The 22947-nt window shown below is 32.7% G+C and overlaps 1 protein-coding gene across 2 annotated transcripts in view; it reads left to right on the forward strand.

Moving 5' to 3' along the window:
* Positions 1-22947, forward strand: part of LOC115881027 (serine protease persephone-like) — a 73362-nt gene that overhangs the window by 38390 nt on the left and 12025 nt on the right. The window contains exon 1 of one of the 2 annotated variants that reach the window (XM_030898383.1): positions 19159-19520. The exons of the other annotated variant lie outside the window; for it this stretch is intronic. Coding sequence (XP_030754243.1) covers positions 19445-19520 — 76 coding nt within the window. The 5' untranslated portion in view covers positions 19159-19444. Of the gene's footprint in view, positions 1-19158; positions 19521-22947 lie in introns of those variants that run through there. 2 annotated transcript variants of the gene reach the window in all.

Here is a 22947-nt window from a genome sequence, read left to right on the forward strand (position 1 = left end):
GCAGTGAAGGAAAACAAAAGAAAAGTATTTAAGTGTGGAGGATGTTTGAAGATCATAATTAGTGAAACGCTTTAACCGACTCTGTAACTCGATACCCAAGGCAAAAAAGTTAAACGCCAACAACTTTATTGATAAATGTATTGTTTCTACTTTGAAAAATACTAATGGGCCTTAAAATTAAAGAAGTTTTAAAAATTTTCTTGAATTTTTTTTTAGTAAAATGAAAATAATTTATTCGCAGTCGAAAAAATTGTTTCCGCGTGTTTTTTAGGGTCAAATATTTCAAGTTAATGGATTCAAAAAGCAGGAATTGCTATTTTAGGAACGAAATATTTTCTTATTTAACAACATGGCGGTTTTCACTTTGTTGTTTTGGAGATTAAGATGGAGTAGTTCGAGTAGTCGCATACTGGACTAATAAAGTCGCAGTTCGGCCTTAACAGGTAGTATACTAGTCGCAAGATTGCCTAATTTAGTCATCCTAGAATCTAGCTTGTGCCGCCCTCTATAATCTAAATAAACGAGGGAGTGGATAAACTATCGGTAATATATGTCGATATATATTTAAATTTAGTTTTTTATGTACCTTTCTTATGTCCCATTTTAATTAAGTTTTTTTTATAAAAACAAAAACAGCACTGAACTGTCTGACTGAACAGAACAATGAAGTGAAAATTTAAGATTTAAGGTTATGGTTCAATACAGTTGCATAAAGGTAGTGACTCGACGTCCTACCAACGTAAGAATAAGGAAATCTAAACAACGTTGGAATTAGTAAAACAGACGACGTTTGCATAACGTTGGAATAGGTCCTGAAACTGACGTCGGAAAACTTTATATTGTCCAACGTTGTAACTACGTTGTCCGAATCACCTAAAGATCACTTAAGCAAAAGGTTATAAGACAATGTTTATTCGACGTCGCAGAAGCTTCTACTTTGCTGTAGTACTAGTCCAACGTCGGCACAACGTTATAAAAACGTTTAAATTTATTTTAATACCCAAGGTAGGGAGCTAACTATTTTTTGTAACTAATCCAACGTTGTGTTTAGTAAACATGTGGTCGCAAGTCGTGAAAATGCTACTTGGGTTAATATGATTTAGTCTAAATAATTAAAAATAAAATCGGGTTGGTTTATATACAGGATGGGTCTTAAATAAGTGCAAATATTTTCAGGGCTGGTAGATCTCGATAAAAGAAACATATTTTCTATTTGTCGTTATTCAAATAAATCTAAAAAAAACCCGAGTTATCTTTGAAAATTAAAAAAAAATATTTTTTGCTTAAATTTTGAGAACCACTGGATCTTCTCTGTGTTTTCTTTCTTGTAAAAATTTGACATATTATTAAGAAATTATGATTCACAAACTATTTTTAAAACTAAAAAATTTTTTTCAAAAAATTCCAAATTTTTACAAAATTCGAAATTAAAATAAATCGAGAAAAAAACCTTAGAGTCGTGTTTCTGGGGTCGAAATATACTACTCTTAAAAATATTTACCCTTATTTAAGACTCACCCTGTATATATTATATATTTACATCATTTATAACTCAAGAACGGTTGAACCGATTTTAATGATTTGTTGGATTCGTTTCTAATATATTGGTCTTTAATATGTAGATAAAAAAAGGTATTAGTTTTTTCATTTTTAATTTTTTAATTTTTTTTGACAAATTGGTGAAGGAATTTAATAAATATTTTGCAAAAAAAATCTACATATATAAAATGCTAATGTTTATCTGTGCGTCTCTACTCAATTAACGACTTGCTCTAAAAAGTTGTTTTTTTACTAAAAGATAGCTAAACTGTCGTAGCCGGATTTTTTGTTTTTCATTTAATTAAAAAATAAAATAAAAAGTATTTTTTTCCTAATGTCGTGGCGGATGCGCCAGGCTTCAACCATAATCTTCAACTAGTATTTATACATTTTTCTTTTAATTGTCTGGCAACAAATTATAAAATATAAAATTATTAAGTTATATTTTTTTTAGATCAATTTCATCAACATATACTAAAGAAAAAATATTACAGAAGAACTTTTTTAAATAATTATAATTACTCTGTTTATTATGTATCGTTTTGTATTTGATTTGATCATTACCCATTAGTTGAAAATAAAACATTTACAATTATTTCCATACTTATATACAGGGTGTTTCAAAACAAATGCGAAAAACTTCAGGGGGTGATTCCTTGTTCAAAATAAAGGGTAGTTTGCTTCATAAACGTTGGGTCAAAAGTCAACCATTAGGGAGATATTGCGGTACAAAGATGGCGGAAAAATAATGTTTTTATTTTTTATCTTGAAAACGAAAAGAGATAGACTAATAAAATTTTATGGAAGCATTACTGTTATGGAAACACACTTTCTGGTAATTTTTCACTTTTTAAAATGAGTGGAAGGGGTTGAAATAAACTACCCCTATCATTCTTGTTAGCGAAATTTAAAGAAAAATCTTATCAAACACATGCAAAAAATTAATTTGGATAGTTTAGTTTGTTTAGAAACTTTTATATCTCTTGTATTTTTTGATAAAACTCACCGATTTGAAATTAAAAATAAAATGTAAAGCATTACATGTCAGGACAAAAAACATTTTCTGATAAAGAATCTAGTGGGCTGCTGTAATTTTTTAGGGAAAAATCTAGTCGGCCGCTGTTACTTTTAGGATGTTCCTAATATTATTTTATTTGACATTACTCTACTGCAATACGTTATTATCTAGATGATTATTATTCTCGTTATTATCACTAGATTCTTAATCTAAAAATGTTTTTTGTCCAGACATGTAATGCTTTACATTTTATTTTTTAATTTCCAATCGGTGAGTTTTATCAAAAAAACACAAGAGGTAAAAAAGTTTCTAAACAACCTAAACTATCCAAATTAGAGTGCTATTTGGTGCATTAAAGTGCTATTAAACTATCCATTTGCGTGTGTTTGATAAGATTTTTCTTTAAATTTCGTTAACAAGAATGATAGGGGTAGTTTATTTCAACCCCTTCAACTCATTTTAAAAAAGTAAAAAAATTACCTGAAAGTGTGTTTTTATACTTAGTAATGCTTCCATAAAATTTCATTAGTCTATTTCTTTTCGTTTTCAAGATAAAAAATAAAAACATTATTTTTCCGCCATCTTTGTACCGCGATATCTCCCTAATGGTTGACTTTTGACCCAACGTTTATAAAGCAAACTACCCTTTATTTTGAACAAGGAATTACCCCCTAAAGTTTTTCGCATTTGTTTTGAAACACCCTGTATATAATAAATATATTATTAATTATTAAAGAGTATTTCATAAGGAAAACGAGACTGTCAATATTTACACGTTTATGGTTATTTGGAATAAATTAATAATACAGCGGAAATAAAATTACTCATTCTTATTTTAATTCCACGATTTGTGTAATAAAATAAAAAAAAATACTTTAAGATTAATCTGTAAGATGTTAGAGCTAACCGCATAATTGTTTTCAGAAGCTAATCAGAAGCCATATTATGTAAAGGTGGATCTACACTAGAGATGAGTAGTTCCGGATAGATATACAAATCCATGGACCTCTCTTCTGTATATGTATAGTACATATACAGGGTGAATCTTAAATAAGTGCAAATATTTTCAGGGCTGGTAAATCTCGAGAAAAGAAACAAGATAAACAATAGAAAAAGATATTCTCAAAGACAAAAGACAAATCACCATGGCGACGGATAAATTTTAGTGAAAATTCCACACCTGTAATTTTTAACCAATCAAAACGTGGTTTTTTGACAAATCACCATGGCAACGGATAAATTTTAGTGAAAATTTCACACCTCTACTTTTCAACCAATAACATGCTTTAATGTTGACTAGTTACCATGGCAACTGAAAAAATTTCCGGAAATTTTTTCGAGGCGCCACGAAACTTTAGTGGAAATTTTTTGACAGTTGAAAAGGTAAACATAAGATCTACAATCATAATGTGAATGAACTACAATGTCTATATATTGAAATATTACCCATTTGAGTTTTAGCATTTGATGTAACTAATTAAAAATATAATAATATTTGTTAATATTATTAACAAATTGAAATTATTTTAAAATGTCATGTTGGATTAATATTTTTTTCAAATTTAGGTGTGAAATTTTCTTACCGAATACCACGCAAGCTTAAATTATTCCTGGAAATTTTCTTTCGGGCACGAATATTTTAGGAAAAGGTATCCCTCGTCTTCGACTCGGGATAATTTTCAAAATATTCGTGCCCTCAAAAAAAATTTCGAAAATAATTAAGCTCTTGTGATATTATAAGTGAAAATTTCACACCTCTACTTTTCAACCAATAACATGCTTTAATGTTGACTAGTTACCATGGCAACTGAAAAAATTTCCGGAAATTTTTTCGAGGCGCCACGAAACTTTAGTGGAAATTTTTTGACAGTTGAAAAGGTTTAATAAAGGTTGAAATTATTTTAAAATGTCATGTTGGATTAATATTTTTTTTTTCAAATTTAGGTGTGAAATTTTCTTACCGAATACCACGCAAGCTTAAATTATTCCTGGAAATTTTCTTTCGGGCTTGAATATTTTTAGGAAAATTATCCTCGTCTTCGACTCGGGATAATTTTCAAAATATTCGTGCCCTCAAAAAAAATTTCCGAAAATAATTAAGCCCTTGTGATATTATAAGTGAAAATTTCACACCTCTACTTTTCAACCAATAACATGCTTTAATGTTGACTAGTTACCATGGCAACTGAAAAAATTCCGGAAATTTTTTCGAGGCGCCACGAAACTTTAGTGGAAATTTTTGACAGTTGAAAAGGGTTTAATAAAGGTTGAAATTATTTTAAAATGTCATGTTGGATTAATATTTTTTTTCAAATTTAGGTGTGAAATTTTCTTACCGAATACCACGCAAGCTTAAATTATTCCTGGAAATTTTCTTTCGGGCACAATATTTTAGGAAAATTATCCCTCGTCTTCGACTCAGGATAATTTTCAAAATATTCGTGCCCTCAAAAAAATTTCCGAAAATAATTTAAGCTCTTGTGATATTATAAGTGAAAATTTCACACCTCTACTTTTCAACCAATAACATGCTTTAATGTTGACTAGTTACCATGGCAACTGAAAAAATTTCCGGAAATTTTTTCGAGGCGCCACGAAACTTTAGTGGAAATTTTTTGACAGTTGAAAAGGTTTAATAAAGGTTGAAATTATTTTAAAATGTCATGTTGGATTAATATTTTTTTTTTTCAAATTTAGGTGTGAAATTTTCTTACCGAATACCACGCAAGCTTAAATTATTCCTGGAAATTTTCTTTCGGGCACGAATATTTTAGGAAAATTATCCCTCGTCTTCGACTCGGGATAATTTTCAAAATATTCGTGCCCTCAAAAAAATTTCCGAAAATAATTTAAGCTCTTGTGATATTATAAGTGAAAATTTCCAAATAAAGCTTTTTTGCTTAAATTTTGAGAACCATTGGATCTTTTCTCAGTTTTCAATCTTGTAAATTTAATTTACTACCTATGTTGCCATATTATCAAGAAATTATGTAGTAACTAAAAACTAAAAAAAAACAAAATTTAAACAAAAAAAAATTCAAAAATTTTTTTTGCAAAAAAAAATCATAATTGTGTTTCTGAGCTCGAAATATACTATCTCTAAAAATATTTACATTTATTTAAAACTAACCCTGTACAGTAAATAAATGAAAAAAGAATTATACAGGGGGGGGGCTATTACCGAAATAAACATTAAAATAAACCCTGAAAACCATATAAAATAATGTAAAAAGTACTTAATTTATTGCTGTTATAATTAAGAAGAATGTGCAACTTCGTGTAGTGTCGACTTTAGATGACTTTAGATACAAATAACTGTTTACTCAGAATGCAAAATTATGCTCAATAAATAATCATAATTTTGCATTTATTGACGTAACATTAAATTAATCAGAATCGGTCTTTTTTAAGGATGTATCATAATTATTGTATTAAATTAAGCTTTTACTGCATTACCATAGATTTTTAATGATGCAAAAGCGTTTGATAAAAAAAGTAATTACAAAGTAAATTACCAGATACTTGGTAAACAGCACATGAAATATTGTACATTATTACAAAATATGAATTAGTATTTTTTCTATAGATATTATAATTATCATAGTTATTTAACTTCTAACTTTATGTAATTCTTAATTGCATTTGGTGTATAAGTAGAGACATTTAATATACACACACCGGAAAAATCTAGGAATATTACAATTTTATCCAGCTATCGTCAGTAATTTTGTTATTTGCATTTCTGATATAATAAAATTAAAATATACAAATAGTTTACAGAACGTATTGGAAATAAAAATGCGAAATTTGCGGAATTTCTCAAATTTACCTTGATTTTTATCGAACTCTAAAAAATATACACATTTTTTTATTCTAAACTGTGAATTAAAAAAAAAGATTAAACCTTTTTTAATTAATAAAGGGTATGGCCTCCTCTACTGTTCATTGCAGCCCTACATCGTCTCGCCATGCTCCTGATCAGGTTGTCGATCTCTTCTTGAGGTACAGCCGGCCACGCTGCATTCACGGCCCGAACCAGATCCCTACAAGTTTCACGAGGCATACTCATTCTCAAAATTCTTCTTTGGACCGCTTCCCATACGTGCTCGATGGGGTTGAGGTCAGGAGATTGTGCCGGCCAGGATAAGATCTTTAATTGATGAGCATTGATAAACTCACTTACCACTCTGGCTGTATGAGGCCGTGCATGGTCATGCATGAGAATGAAGTTTCTCCCAAAATCATTGGCATATGGTAACACGACAGGCTCAAGAATTAAATCACGATATGTGATTCCTGTTAGAAACCTTTCAAGAAAAACGAGATCGGTTTTTCAGCCTAACTGGACTCCTCCCCAGACCATAACTGTTCCACCTTGATAAGGGTGCACTTCCTGAACATGATCCAACCGAATAAAATTTCCCGGTTCTCTCCATACCCTTCTCTTCTCTTTCAAACCTTCTTGAATCCGGATGAATTCCAAAGCTTGACTCATCCGTGAAGAGAACATTGGCCCATTGTTCATTCGACCACTGAACATGATCTTGAGTCCACAAATATCGTACCTCTCGATTTCCTCTCGTTTAGGGTTGAGCTCTCCAGGGGCGTCTGCTTCTTAAGTTGACCTCTCTTAATCTATTGCGAACAGTGTCAGGACTAACGGTTACATTATGTGTTTCCTGGAGAATTAAACTAAGCTCTGGTGCTGTAAGAGTCGGTCGGCGTCGAGCATTTAATTGTAAAAAATGATCTTGCTGAGGGGCAGTAATGCGATGTCGCCCTGTGTGCCTTTCAGCAACATCACCACTTTCACGGTAGCGTGCACTTAATCGCGATATTAAACTTTGCGTTGTATTTAATGCTCTAGCTACGTCGATTTGGCGCATTCCAGCTTCGAGCATACCCATGGCCCTTTTTTTCGTCTCTGTTAAGATGTCTACGCTCCATAATGTCGTTTAATACTAAACAGAGTTATTTGAATGAATTTTGGCCAGTTATCATAAAAACATAGCCAGTACAGGTTAAATTCGAACAATTGATGCTAGGTGCTTTTTATACATTTGACAAAAAATGCACAAACACTTCTGCAAATATCCCAAATTTAGAAATAACTAATGTGACTACTTCGTTTCAATCGAAGTAGAAAGAATCGGCCTACAAATATGTGGTTGTTTATTTAAAACATTTATTTTTAACTTTAATAAAATGATATCCCTATCCCTAGATTTTTCCGGTGTGTGTATTTAACAATCTTTCCTGTTTATATGAGTACCCTAAAACTACGCCAATGGCGTTGACAAATCTTCTATATAAAGTCAAGTGTGATCAAATAACTGTAAATACACAAGCAGTTATTTACATTCTGCTTGTATATGTTGGCTTGAGAAGAGACATTCTAATAAATAACAAAACACTGAAAATAGTAGAAGGATATATATTTTTGGGATAACTAATACACAGCTCGGGATTTCTACTACCAGAATTCAACAGAAGAATTAAGTTAGCATGGAGTACTTATAAAAGAAAATCAATCATATTCAAATCTAGAATTCCACTTTATCTAAAGAAGAAAACCTTCGACCAATGTGTGCTACCAGTCATAACCTATACATGCGAAACTTGGGCACTTAAAACGGACATTATAAGGAAACTACAGGTGGAACAATGCTCAATGGAACGAAATATGCTGGAAATAACTAAGAAAGACCGTAAAAGAATAGAGTGGATACGATAAAAGACCTAGATAATAGACGTCATCAATAGAATTAAATCCCCCAAGTGGCAATGGGCAGGATAGCTGGCAAGAAGGACGGACAACAGATGGACCACAAAAATTACAGCATGGTACTTACGAAGAATTAAATAGACCTAGATGTAGAACAAACCTGAGATGGAACCATGATATTAGGAAATTAGCAGGTATAACTTGGGCCCGCATAACGAACAATATATAACAATGGGCCCAATTACAAAGACAGTATCTAAATATATGGGGGAGGCTACACCATAATTGGAAACGGTTGAATAAGCTGAAAATGATGATGATGATATGATGTTTGACCAAAAAAGAAGTCAATGTATATGGCTAGTATATCTTTTATACATGTCTACGATTACTACAGTCTGCCCAATTGAGTCAAGAAAAATTTCGATAGACGACATTCAAAAAATTACAGTAATTACAGAATACTTGTGAATTAAAATGACAGATACAATTGTCGCTATCAATGATCCTCTTATTGGACAGACTATACAGTGAACCACATTTTAAAAATGCGATACTCCAACTCCAACTAGCTTATCGTGTATAAGAATAAATAGACATAAACTCTTGAAATATCATACTTTTAAAGGCAATACGTATTTTAATACAAAATTTGTTGATTAGGGAACTCAATAAATTTGCTTTTATCTATTTTTTTCGTACATACAATCGTTAAAATTTAAAATGTAAATGGCGTTTTTTGTTTTTGTTTTGATAATTACTCGTAAAACTATACATGCATTTATATCATATTACGAGTACTAAAATTCGAAAATTTTATTTCACTATACTATCGACCTATGCTATCGACTAATATTCTAATATCATATGTACGGGGCGTCCTAACTTTGAGCTTTATCATTGGAATCATAGAGTTAGAATTTTTTAGAATTTTGAATGAGTGAGAGGGGGGTTAATCACTGCGACCTTACAGATCTATTGTGTCCCCCTTTCTTGAGTTATAACTCATCATACAGTCCCAGGGCTTTGACAAAAGCCAGTATCTGGGACGGTTTTATAGAGGGTAGTTCTCCATCTCTAATATCAGTCGTACCAAAGTTCATGGTACGAATGGTTGTCGTCTGGGCGCACTCAGTGATGAGGTGTACTGGTGTTTCCTCACTTTCCCCACAGAATCTGCATTCGCCGTTTCTTCTTAGTTTCAATCATTGAGGAGACAGTGTCCTGTTAAAAACCCCGTGACAATCCGAAGATTGTTCTTACTTAAACCCAGAAAGATCTTTGATTTTTCTTGATCGTAAGCCCTCAGAAACTTCTTCGAGTGTCTTAGACAGTTGCAAGATTCCCATTCCAGGTTGCGGATGGAGTCTTCCAAGTACTTGAGTTCCGCCTTGAGTTGGTTACCACTTGGAAAGCAGAACGGTTCTGGTCCAGTTGATGGAGTGTTCGCTCCTTTTCTAGCTAGATTATTTGCTTTTTCATTGCCTTCTATCCCTTGGTGAGCAGGCACCCAGAGTAGGAAGACTTTGTTTTCTTTGCCTAATTTATTCAGCTTCTCTATGCATTCTTTGACCAATTTCGAATTGATTGATACTGAGTTGATCGCTTTTAACGCTGCTTGACTATCAGATAAGATGGCTATTTCTTGTTTCCGATAGTTCCTATCTAAGATAAGTTGTATCTTTCGATAGCGTAGATTTCTGCCTGTAGAATGCTAGGGTAAGTGCCCGTTGGTTCGGAATATTTAGTTCTCGACCCAAATACTCCGATCCCTGTTCCCGCATTGGTTTTGGAAGCATCAGTATACCAAGTTATGGTATGGTCTTTTAACTGCTGGGCAGACGTTTCTCTCTTCCAATCCTTTTTATTGCTCAATACTACATTGAGATGTTTCTCAAAGGTGTACGCTCTTGGCATTTCGTCCACTGGGAGTTGCAGGAGTGGTATTTCCTTTTTGAGGGTGTTCCAAGCCCCTGATCTGACAATTCTCTCAGTACTGATTCCGTTAGTGACCATTCTAATCATTGTCGCATTGGCATATCTACCACTGACAATGTGCAGTGGTGTTATATCTAGAATGACCTCCATTGCTGCTGTTGGACAGGTTCTCATGGCTCCTGTGATGCAATCATAGAGTTAAAAATATTGGAATCTATACTAATATATAAAATCCAAAAGTGACTGACATACAGATTAATCACGATCCTGCTCAAACCACTCAACGCAGGAAGCTCAATTTTGGCATACAAGTTAATTCTAGGGTGTAGAGGTTCGATAAGATGGGATTTTACGAAATTCCAGTTCCAAGAGGGTGAAACCACCCCTCAAATATTACAATATTTTTTATTTAAAAAAAGGTCAAGTTTCCGAAAAAACGCTTAAACACGTATATTTTATTTTGTTTTTTTACATATTTTAAGATTTTTTAAAAATGTATACAAGGTGTTTCAAAAAATCTGATCATTGATTAATCACTATCCTGCTTAAACTGCTTGACGTAAAAAGCTGATTTTTGGAAAACAGATTGACTTTAGGGTGTAGAAGTTCGATAAGAAGGGATTTTTCGAAACTCTAATTCTAAGGGGGTGAAACTATCCCTCAAATATTAAAATATTTTTTATTTAGAAACCGGTGAGTTTTTCGGAAAAACTCTTAAACACGTATATTTTATTCTGCTGTTTTACATATTTTAAGATTTTTTATAAATTTATATAGGGTGTTTCATAAAATATGACCATTGAGTAATCACGATTCTGCTTAAACTGCTTGACGTTTAAAGCTGACTTTTGGTAAACGGATTGATTGTGGGGTGTAGAGGTCCGATAAGGAAGGGTTTCTCGAATCTCAATTTCCAAGAGGGTGAAAACGCCCCTCAAAAATTACAATATTTGTTATTTAAAAAACGGTTAGTCTTTCGGGAAAACGCTTGGACAAGCATAATTTATTTGGTTTTTTTACATATTTTTAAATTTTTTAAAAAATCAAACAGGGTGTTCCAACAAGTTGGGTAATTTCTTAACCACGATTCTGCTTAAACTGCTTGACGTAAAAAGCTTATTTTTGGCAAACGGATTTTTCGAAAGTCAAATTCCAACGAGATGAAACTACCCCTCAAATATTACCAAGTTATATAATAATATCGCCATATTGTTTTTTTCTCATGCTGACATAAGTGTGAGAAAATTTTATCCAGTTTGTATGTTAATGGAAATTCTTGCTTTGCTTTATCATCGCCATTACAAATGATTAATTCGACGCGAACGAAGTCGCTGGTACACGCTAGTAGATGTATATTAGTATAATATTTATGCATTTTTATTACATTAATAAGCTCATTGTTGAAAAATCCAAAAACCGCAAGAGTAAAATGGCAAATACAACCTTAAATTTAATTATATATTATTAAATTACGTTTTTAAAAAAATAAAATAAGTAATTGAGAATGAAAATTAAAATAAAACAAGGAACAATAAAAATATAACTAACTATTTTTTTGATAATAATTCCTCAAGTTGTTTCACTTCATTATTTTTAGTACACTATTACTTGTTATTTTCCTATGTAAAATATACAAACTAAAAAATACTTAATAAGTATAGGTGATTATTATTTTCAATTAGCTTTGACTATTTATTATAAAGAGTTTGTAACAAATTTGCTCAACATAATTGTATGGTTGATAAAATAAATCAGGAAAAAAAATGTCCATAAACAATATAAAAATAAACGTTGTAACGTTAAACACACAACAATCCATTCTTATTACAAACGAACCCCGCCTTATTTTACTAACATTATTTATTTGCCAGCCTTTTAAAAGCTCAGAGTACTAAATAATGCAGTTGAGCGTGTTAATACAAATTTTCTTCCACAATACTAGATATATATATTTGATACCAATTAAACTTTTAGTTACGTAATCGAGGGCGCGGTTTTTAAATGCATTGTTGCCAACCATGGACATATTCGGTGCCGGGCTGACTAACTGGAATTTAAATTTCCCGCTGGGGATTCAGGTGGTAGCTCTGCTGTAAAAAATGTCAAGTATTTCCTGACATTATCATTCGCTTTTACACTTTTAGTTTTGTATTACGAGTTTTTGGTTTAAATAAATAATGTTGTAATATTTTAATCCAAAAAATGTTTCTAGCAGACCTTGCAGTCGAACATTGTTCTTTTTAGAACATCTTTTAGTGCGAAGTGTACAAGATAGCCTAATAGCCGTAAAAAAATCATTGCAACTTTATTAGAATATTTTGAACGAGAAAACGGTAATAATGACCATTTATGTCTTTTAAGTGCTGTTAAAAAAGTGAGTTTTGTTGATGTAAATAATAATTCTTTGTATATTTATAATTAATTTATGTATTTTTGTTTCATAAAATATTTTGATTAAAAGAAAATTAGTAAAAGTTGGCAACTCTGTGCCAGTCAAGCTTAATCACGTGACTAAAAATTTATTTGATATGAACTATAGCTATATAGTTTAATTTTGCTAAAAAGTATTAGGTAATACTACTATATTTACTAAATTATTGTCTCCTAAGTTTATTAGTAAATATACCCAAGTAGCATTTTCACGACTTGCGACCACATGTTTACTAAACACAACGTTGGATTAGTTACAAAAAATAGTTAGCTCCCTACCTTGGGTATTAAAATAAATTTAAACGTTTTTATAACGTTGTGCCGACGTTGGACTAGTACTACAGCAAAGTAGAAGCTTCTGCGACGTCGAATAAACGTTGTCTTGTAACCTTTTTTGCTTAAGAGATCTTTAGGTGATTCGACAACGTAGTTACAACGTTGGACAATATAGAGTTTTCCGACGTCAGTTTCAGGACCTATTCCAACGTTATGCAAACGTCGTCTGTTTTACTAATTCCAACGTTGTTTAGATTTCCTTATTCTTACGTTGGTAGGACGTCGAGTCACTACCTTTTTGCAACTGTATTGAACCATAACCTTAAATCTTAAATTTTCACTTCATTGTTTTATTCAGTCAGACAGTTCAGTGCTGTTTTTGTTTTTATAAAAAAAAATTAATTAAAATGGGACATAAGAAATGTACATATAAAACTAAATTTAAGTATACATCGACATATATTATCGATAGTTTATCCACTCCCGCGTTTATTTAGATTATAGAGGGCGGCACAAGCTAGACTCTATGATGACTAAATTAGGCAATCTTGCGACTAATCTGTTAAGGTCGAACTGCGACTTTATTAGTCCAGTATGCGACTACTCGAACTACTGCATCTTAATCTCCAAAACAACAAAGAGAAAGCCGCCATGTTGTTAAATAAGAAAATGTTTCGTTCCTAAAATAGCAATTCCTGCTTTTTGAATACATTAACTTGAAATATTTGACCCTAAAAAACACGCGGAAACAATTTTTTCGACTGCGAATAAATTATTCTCATTTTACTAAAAAAAAAATTCAAGAAAATTTTTAAAACTTCTTTAATTTTAAGGCCCATTAGTATTTTTCACGTGAAATTTTTAGAAATTCTTAGGACTTCTTGTAGACAACTCGTTAAAATGGGACTTTCACATTGAAGCTCTATCAAAGAAACAAAGCGCTGCCTGTTTTGCGCTAAGATCAGTTTCTAAGGAACTTAACTTCTCAACCTATAGAATAGCCTATTATGCCCTTTTTGAGTCACATCTTCGTTATGCCCTTCCATTCTGGGGTACTTGCTGCGCAACAAAATTTGATCTTGTTTTCAGACTTCAAAAGAGAGCAGTTCGATATTTATTGGGACTGAACAGTGGAACTCACTGCCAGATTTTCTTTAAAAATTTGAAAATACTGACTCTTCCTTCTTTATTCATTTTTGAATCCGTTTGCTTAATCCGCAGGCACATATCTGCTATTCCCGAAAGGCCATCTCATAACTATCCACTTAGGAATGCAGAGCACGATCTTTATCTCCCAACCCCGAGCTCAGAACTAGTTAAAGGTTCAATACTGTACAATGCCAAAAAAATGTACAATCATCTGCCTTTGAATATCAAATCGCTTTCATTCTTTCCCGCATTTCGCAAAGCTCTAAAATCATACCTACTGAGAGAGCCCTATATGCGGTAAACGACTTTTTGTTGATGTTTAATAACGAACAATTTTGAATTTTAAAATTTTGATCATCTCACACACTGGTCAAAGGTCAAGTATTTAATATTTTATAACTTTAAAATTATATCTATTTACTGCGTACTGTTCTAAAATTGTCCATGTATATTCTTTTTGTAATTTTAAAGACTTAAATTTTTTTGAATTGTATTATTTGTATTGTGTATTTTTTGTTGTTTGTATTTTTTTTGTGATTTTGTTGTTTGTGAGTGCTTTGTCGATGAAGCTGTTTTGGCTTTTTGCACAATAAAGCGTTGTTTGTTTTGTTTGTTGTTTGAAACGACAAATCGAAATGTGCAAGAATTTGAAATAATTGGATCTGAACCATGTCTGAACGATAAACATTGTTTACCATATCCATTTTAACAAAAAAATGTTTATTACAGATTATCAAAGCTATATATAAAAAAGATTCTTTAAATTCCTTTCCGTATATTTTTAAACGATATATGCAATAATTTTGGCAATAAAGATGACAATAACACAGAGTTTAAAATAGGTAAAAAATTTTATAATAATTTAAAATTACTGGTTGAGGAATGTTGCTAGATATAAATCATAACAAGGATTTATCGAAATTTATTCGAAGAAGTAACCTTAAACCACTTAAACCTTGACCTAACAGCAGACACAGTATGTTAAATCTCTATCATAGGCAATCAAAATCACTGTCTTATTATTTTTCAAAGAAAATTTTCCATATATTTTCTGTGTCACTCTGAACCGAATGGGGATTCACAGTAATTGCAACTAAGGATAGTTTTGAAAAAATACCTTAAATCAGGAAAGGCATAACTCGAAATACCACTTTTTGTCCATATAGCCAGCCGTATATACTATATTAATTACGGAAATTTGCTTTAATTGGTGCCTACTATGTATACAAACCGACCGTAGAGCACTTTCTACACTTCTTGTTTTATGTAAATTTATTGGATACTGTTTTCAGAAATAGTACGAACAAAACCTGTTATTAAGTGTATTTTTTTTCAATGTGTTTTGTTTTCAATACCCTCCTAGGAGGTAGATGGCCATACATACATACATACTGCCATTACTCGCTGACGAGTATTTGACAAGCATCAGAAAATAGTTACGCAAAACGTTTTCTTTCATGAGCTTTTCTGTGACTAAAAAGCCCGATACGTGATGTTATCTGTCTACCGCACTCCGAGTTTACAATCCTTCTCCATTCCGTTCTATTGTGAGCTACTTCTTCCCACTCATTCTGCATATGCTTTAAGTTTTCGTGGAAAATACTCTTTTACCTTTTGAGTTGTCCACCCGGCCTCCTCTTACCGTCTACAAGCTCAGTGCAGCAGATATTTTGGTATGCGGTTTTCTTGCATTCTGCATACGTGACCAGCCCATCTTAAGCGGGACTTTGTAATCATTCAATACTCTCGCAGTTAGCTTTTCAAGAACTGATACGTTTGAGACATGATGGATTTGATTCTTAAGAGTTGTTTAAGATGTCTCTGTTGCAACTTGATTAATGCGTTCATATCTCGACGGTACGGCACCCAGGTTTCGCTTCCATATAACATGGTGGGAATTATTGTTGCTCAGTACACTGCAAGTTTCGTTTTTGTGCCCAAGTCATGATTGTAAAAAATCCTGTCTTTTAATTTCCAGAATGTTCTTGAGGCGCTGCTAATCCTGTGCTGAATCCTGTGCTACATATTCCAATAGTTGTTCTCCGATTTTTATAGCATTGTTGTGAACTTCCGGGGGAGTACACATTTCAGTTTTATCGATGTTCAACTTAAGTCCCAAAGCCTCGTATGCCCAGGTATATGTGTTCAACATTTATTGCCATTGCTGTAACGTATTTGCAACTAGAGCACAGTCATCAGCGTATTGAAGTTCTGTGATGAATTTTGTACCTGAGTCTTTTTATGTTGAACAGACCCAAGTAGCATTTTCACGACTTGCGACCACATGTTTACTAAACACAACGTTGGATTAGTTACAAAAAATAGTTAGTTCCGTACCTTGCGTATTAAAATAAATGTACCTAAACGTTGTTGTAACGTTGTGCCGACGATGAACTAGTATTACAACAAAGTAAAAGCTTCTGCGACGTCGAATAAACGTTGTCTTGTAACCTTTTTTGCTTAAGTGATCTTTAGGTGATTCGGACAACAATGTTGGGAAATAAAGAGTTTTCCGACGTCACTTTCAGGACCTATTCCAACATTATGCAAACGTCGTCTGTTTTACTAATTTCAACGTTATTTAGATTTCCTTATTCTTACGTTGGTAGGACGTCGAGCCACTACCTTTTTGCAACTGTATTGAACCATAACCTTAAATCTTAAATTTTCACTTCATTGTTCTGTCCAGTCAGACAGTTCAGTGCTATTTTTGTTTTTATAAAAAAAACTTAATTAAAATGGGACATAAGAAAGGTACATATAAAACTAAATTTAAATATACATCGACATATTACCGATACTTTATCCACTCCCTCGTTTATTTAGATTATAGAGGGCGGCATAAGCTAGACTCTAGGATGACTAAATTAGACAATCTTGCGACTAATATACTACCTATTAAGGCTGAACTGCGACTTGATTAGTCCAGTATGCGACTACTCGAACTACTCCATCTTAATCTCCAAAACAACAAAGTGAAAGCCGCCATGTTGTTGAATAAGAAAATGTTTCGTTCCTAAAATAGCAATTCCTGCTTTTTGAATACATTAACTTGAAATATTTGACCCTAAAAAACACGCGGAAACAATTTTTTCGACTGCGAATAAATTATTCTCATTTTACCAAAAAAAACAATTCAAGAATTTTTTAAAAACTTCTTTAATTTTAAGGCCCATTAGTATTTTTCAAAGTAGAAAAATACATTTATCAATAAAGTTGTGTGCGTTATTTAACTTTTTTGCTTTGGGTAACGCGAGTTACAGAGCCGGTTAAAGTGTTTCAAATTATGATCTTCAAACATCCTCCACACTTAAATACTTTTGTTTTGTTTTCCTTTACTGCCATCTGGCATACGTCTCTAACTAAATCATAAAAATAATATTTTTACTATAATTATCCCAATTTAGGATAAAACGCGACTTAGACACCATATTACTATAGTTTTGTATTTCTGTGAATTAGGATTTTAAACAACGTTGCAGTTTGTACTAAATTAGGGTGCTAGCCAACATCGGTATCCAACGTCGTTTCGACCCAAAAATTATTCTCCAAATTAATGCAGACTAGGGTTGGCACGAGGTTGTGCCGACGTTGCGCTCCGACGTTTGGTCGCGTTACACAACGTTGTCCCAACGTCCAATTGCTGCTTGGGGACTGCCGTCGTATCTGTGTCTAGTATTTAATAACCAACCCTCTCTCCTGCAGTTTGCTGTCCACTATAATGGAGAGCGCTGCCATGAATATGTTGAATAGGAGAGGCGCTAAGACACATCCCTGCCTAACTCTTGTGTTTGTTAGGAAGGGATCGCTCAGTGATCCATGATGTGACACTCTTGACTTGTTGTTGTTATGTAGAGGCTTTTACGCACTGTAAGAAATTTGTTGGGCACTCCGAACTTTCTCATAATTACCCAAAGCGCATCTCTGTTCACAGAGTCGAAGGCTTTTGTTAGTTACATGTCCACTCCTCGGAGGATGAACAGTTGTTGTCAGAGTTGTCATGTATAATGAGTTATAGACTGTAAGAGTTATAATTCAAGAAAGGGGGACACAATAGATCTTTAAGGTCGCGGTGATTAACTCCCATTCTACTCGTTCTCCTTTCTATAATGGCTGAGAAAAAAATACATAAAACTTCGTTAAAAGTAAGAGTCTAAAGGGGCGTCCAGACCGGATGAGCGAGCAAGAATTCGGGTATGTTCTATAGGAACGCCTAACTGGTGTGGACGGCTCTGCGAGCGAGCGAATGATTGCTTGCTCGCGCTCGACGCTGTTCCACGCCGTGTCGGTACATCAAAGAAAATTCGCGCTATTGCACGTTCGGTTTGGACGGGATTTTGTTTACCACGTTTGCGATCGAATATCAAAAATGGAATGACCGAATGAAGTTGTTTTAGAACTAATAGAGGAGTACAAAAATCGTCAAGATCCGTAAGGTTATAGCTAGCCTTTCTCTAGGTGAAATTGCTTTTCGGTAATTGGTATCACTTTTCATTATTTTCATGTCAATTAAATCTAATAAGGTATTAAAATCTGTAAGTGACATCCGACAAAAGTTCTTAAATTTTCCAGAATCTTCTGTTTCAGCATTGTTTAGTAAATTGTTACCACCATGAGAAACTCGGTTTTTAAAAATAATCTCCTCTGCAGTCTTTTTCTCTTTTGACGTTTCAACAATTTATAAAATACAGTGAAAGACGCACAGCAATATTTTTTCCGACATTATAAACTTATGAATATGAAGTGCCACACACCGATTAACGCCGAACATACAAATAATCGCTAGGTCTGGAAGGCAGCTGATCATGTACTCGAGAGCAGCAGAAATCGCGAATTTGAATAAATGTTTGCTCGCGCTCGTTACTGCTCACTCATCTGGTCTGGACGCCCCTTAAGAAACATAAAATTTTAAAGATCACAAGATCACAAGATTTGACCCAATCTAACTAACACGGCAATTTAATCAAAGCGTGTAATAAAACATCTGTATGAATTAATAATTTTCTTAGTAAATGCAAAATACTCTGGCCGATTTACCAACATAATTGGTCACGACTAAACTCAAATTGTCCAAGTTTATTTACCAAAGATGCCAACACTTAACCAGTTCCAACGCGACCGACTCTCTGTCAGTGCGGATCATTTAAAATTTGCGCAATTTTTCGTCAGGGTAAATTAACTTTTTACGCTAAAAATGTCGATTCCTATATGAATTCAATGACGCACTTGACGTTGTGAGAAGTTTGTGGTTTTATCCTAAGAAAATCAAAGTTCCTGTACATATAAAAATGTAAGATTTTCTTCATTTTGTCTTAGACGTTTAGAGATTACTTTAACAAGTGCTCAAGTGATCATAAAGGAAGAGAACAATGAAGAGGACATTGTGTGTTTTGTATTTTTACTTTATCTGTGTTATTTGTGGTGATAGTTACGAATATAAAGAAGGTAAATTTTGTGTTACTTTAATCAAGAGTAAAAAAAAATCATTATATGTTTTGTATTTTTAGTTTTTATTTATTTCTTCTGTAGTTTTTTTTAATATGTGAAGATATGTAAGTTATGTTCGGAATTTTCTGTACGTATTCTGACCCATCTGAACTGATCTATCTACAAACTATGAGATAAATAATATTAATAATCATTATTTTTTGTTCAAAATGACATGCACGCAAACAAGCAATACATTAACAGGATATACAGAGTGAATGAAAGAATAACAATGATATATGAGTTTGTAACAATCGATAATTTGCATTTGAATTTCTTCAAAAATAATCATTTTTTGGATTTAATTAAACAAGGATATTGAGACTTTTCGATACAAGATATTGTTGCTAAAATGATTAGATATTCATTAATTGTTATTGCTTGGGTGTACTTCGATGATCTACTATAGAGCTACAATAATTTAAAATTGTTTTCATAAGGTTCCGAATAAATAAAAAGCAACTAAAGTTGTATTTTCTAGATGACACATCCTGTATATTATTATATTTTTGCTTTTTACGATTCAAATTTACGAGGTAATAATGTTGTTTAAGAAATTACCTACTTTTATTATCTAAGAAATATTTACATTTTTATAAAGAAGGGCTATTTTAATACTTCATTTATTTTTCTATGTATATTTAAGTTTTTAAAACAAAACCATGCATTGAGGTTTTATTTATTTACTAAATACCCCTACTAAAATACTGCAACAATTAAAAAATTGGTACTACTACCCATTTATAACTTGTTTAATTTAAATGGAATATCCTGTATATTTTGAAACCACCCAATGCAAAATTTCATTAACTATAACTCTTTGGCTATCTCTTTATTATTTAGTACAAAATGCATCATCATCCTTATCATTTTGAGCTTACTCAACTCATGTTCAGATACTTTCTTTGTAGCCCATTGTAGATACTCTCTTTGTGAGCCCATTGTTGTCTATTGTTGACTATGCGGACCCATGTTATCCCTACTAATTTCCTAAAATCATGGTCCCATCTCAGGGTTTGGTCTTCTTCTAGGTATCTTAATTCCTCGTGGATATATTAAGAATCGCTTTTAAAACGTCCTTCGACGTTGTGCAATGCCTAGTCGCCATTGGTTTCTTTCATTCCAGTCTCCGTCACGCAGATCCCTTCAGCTCATCGCCTTCTTGACACCCCCCATCCAGTTTGTCCTTGGTCTTTCCCACTTCCTTCTCTTTTGTGGAAGCCAGTTTAGTACCTTCTGAGGCAGTCGCGTGTTGTCCATCCTTCTCACATGTCCATATCACCTCAGTTGGGCACTCTCTATTTCCTATACTATAGTTTTTTGTCTACCCATTTTGTCTCGTTTCGTACTCTATCCAGTCTTGATGGTCGTGCTGATCTCCTTATCGCGTCCATTTCTGCTGCCAGTAATTTTCTTTTGTTATTCTCTGTTAACCTCCATGTTTCCGCCTCAAATAACAGATCGCTCTTGATTATTGTATCATAAATTCTTAGTTTTCTGTCTTTACCTATTTCGTTACTCCAGAGTATATTATTCAGATATTTTATTGCATTTCTTGACTGTTCTCGAGCTTATTTCGTTTTCATGTTTCCCGGATTTATCGAAAGTAACGCCTAGGTATTTGTATTCGTTACATGTTTGTATGTATTTTCTCGTGTGTACCATGCTGTAATTTTTGTGGTCCATCTGTTGTCCGTCCTTCTTGCCAGGTGTCCTGCCCATTCCCCTTGAGGGATTTGATTCTGTTGACATTTATTACCTGGGTCTTTTGTCGTATCTACTCTATTCTTTTACGGTCTTTCTTGGTTATTCCCAGCATATTTCGTCCCATTGAACGCTGTGTGGTTGGTTATTTTTAATCCTTTGTTGGTCCAGGTCCAGTTGACGGAGGATTTCTTCTAGTGTTGCTGTAAACAGCTTTGGGGATATCGCGTCTCCCTGTCGTATCCCTTTGTCAGTTGGGAACTCAGGGGTTGTTGTTTTATATATAATTACTCTTGCTATGACTTCATAGTATACAGGGTGGTCCGAACTGTATTCCGGAAACTTCGGCAGCATATTCTGCAGATAAAAATAAGTAAAAATGTTCGTATAGATGTATGTCAAAAAATGCTTAGTTTCGGAGATACAGGGTGTAAAAGTAATGTCAATATTTGGATTAAAATTGGTGTTTGGGAATTTTTTGATATGAGAAATTTTAATGTCAATATGACTCCTAATTGCAGGGTGGGCCACCTACATGTGCTTTAACTGTTTTGAAGAGTAATAACTTTTCTCGTCCGTACCTGTATAAAACTACTGTGTAAAAAATATACATTTACGACGCTTTTTACGTAAAAAAGGTCTCTTGGTAAAAATCGCTACGAGTAATGGTTTTCGAGATATTTGCAATCGAAATTATCAATACCTGTCATCACTGACATAAATTAAACATGTTGACTAAATAGTTATTAGACACATTGATACCCTTGGAGAAATGAAGCTTTAAAATTTTTACTGCAATTTCACAAAATTGAAAATATTTCAAAAACGGTAATGTTTATGTATAATAAACCTTAATCACATTTACCTTTATTTTAATCGTAGAAACTAAAAATGTTGTAATATACAGGGTGTTCCATTTAAAAAAATACAACTTTGATATTTTTTATTTATTTGGGACACTCTGTACCTTGTAAAAATATTTTTAAATTGTAGCTCTAATAGTCCTTCAACGAACCCCAAACTTACAATTTGTAAAAATCTCATCGTTTAGCTACAATACTCCGTGTCGTATGTGGTGAACAACCCTGTATACATAGGTACTAAAAATAAACAATATGCTATACACTGTTACTTTTTTTTATTTGCATTAATTTAGAGGAATCCGAACAAACGCATTTGTGTATTTACATTTTAAATTGTCGCTAATTATTGAATAATATTATCATACCTTAAGATGAAAGAGATACAAACTTACCTATAAAAATAAATTCTCTGACGCAAACCTAGGTACAAGATTTAATACTGCTTAATTATTTTTGTCGTTATTATTTTATCTTTACTATTATTTTTTTTTTAGTTAGAGATCGATATTTGTTTACAGTTTGTTTATTCCAATACTCGGAAGTATGGAATTTAATGAAACATCTGGTAGATACAATGTCTGTGATTTATTATCAACAAAATAGAAAACCCAAAACATACTAAATCGGGAAATATCAAATAAAACAAAATATTTATACACACTTTTATGTTCAAGATATATAATACTCTGATATTTTTAAAATAATATACCCTTCTTTCGTTTATTTCTTAAATTACTACTCAAATTTGCATAGGGTGTATTCTCATTTAATCTAAAATATCTTAACTATGCCTTAACAAATACTTTCATTTTAAATTT

The sequence above is a fragment of the Sitophilus oryzae genome, unplaced genomic scaffold (genome assembly GCF_002938485.1).
Source record: "Sitophilus oryzae breed Bouriz unplaced genomic scaffold, Soryzae_2.0 scaffold_1693_pilon_pilon, whole genome shotgun sequence".
Classification (NCBI taxonomy): domain Eukaryota; kingdom Metazoa; phylum Arthropoda; class Insecta; order Coleoptera; family Curculionidae; genus Sitophilus; species Sitophilus oryzae.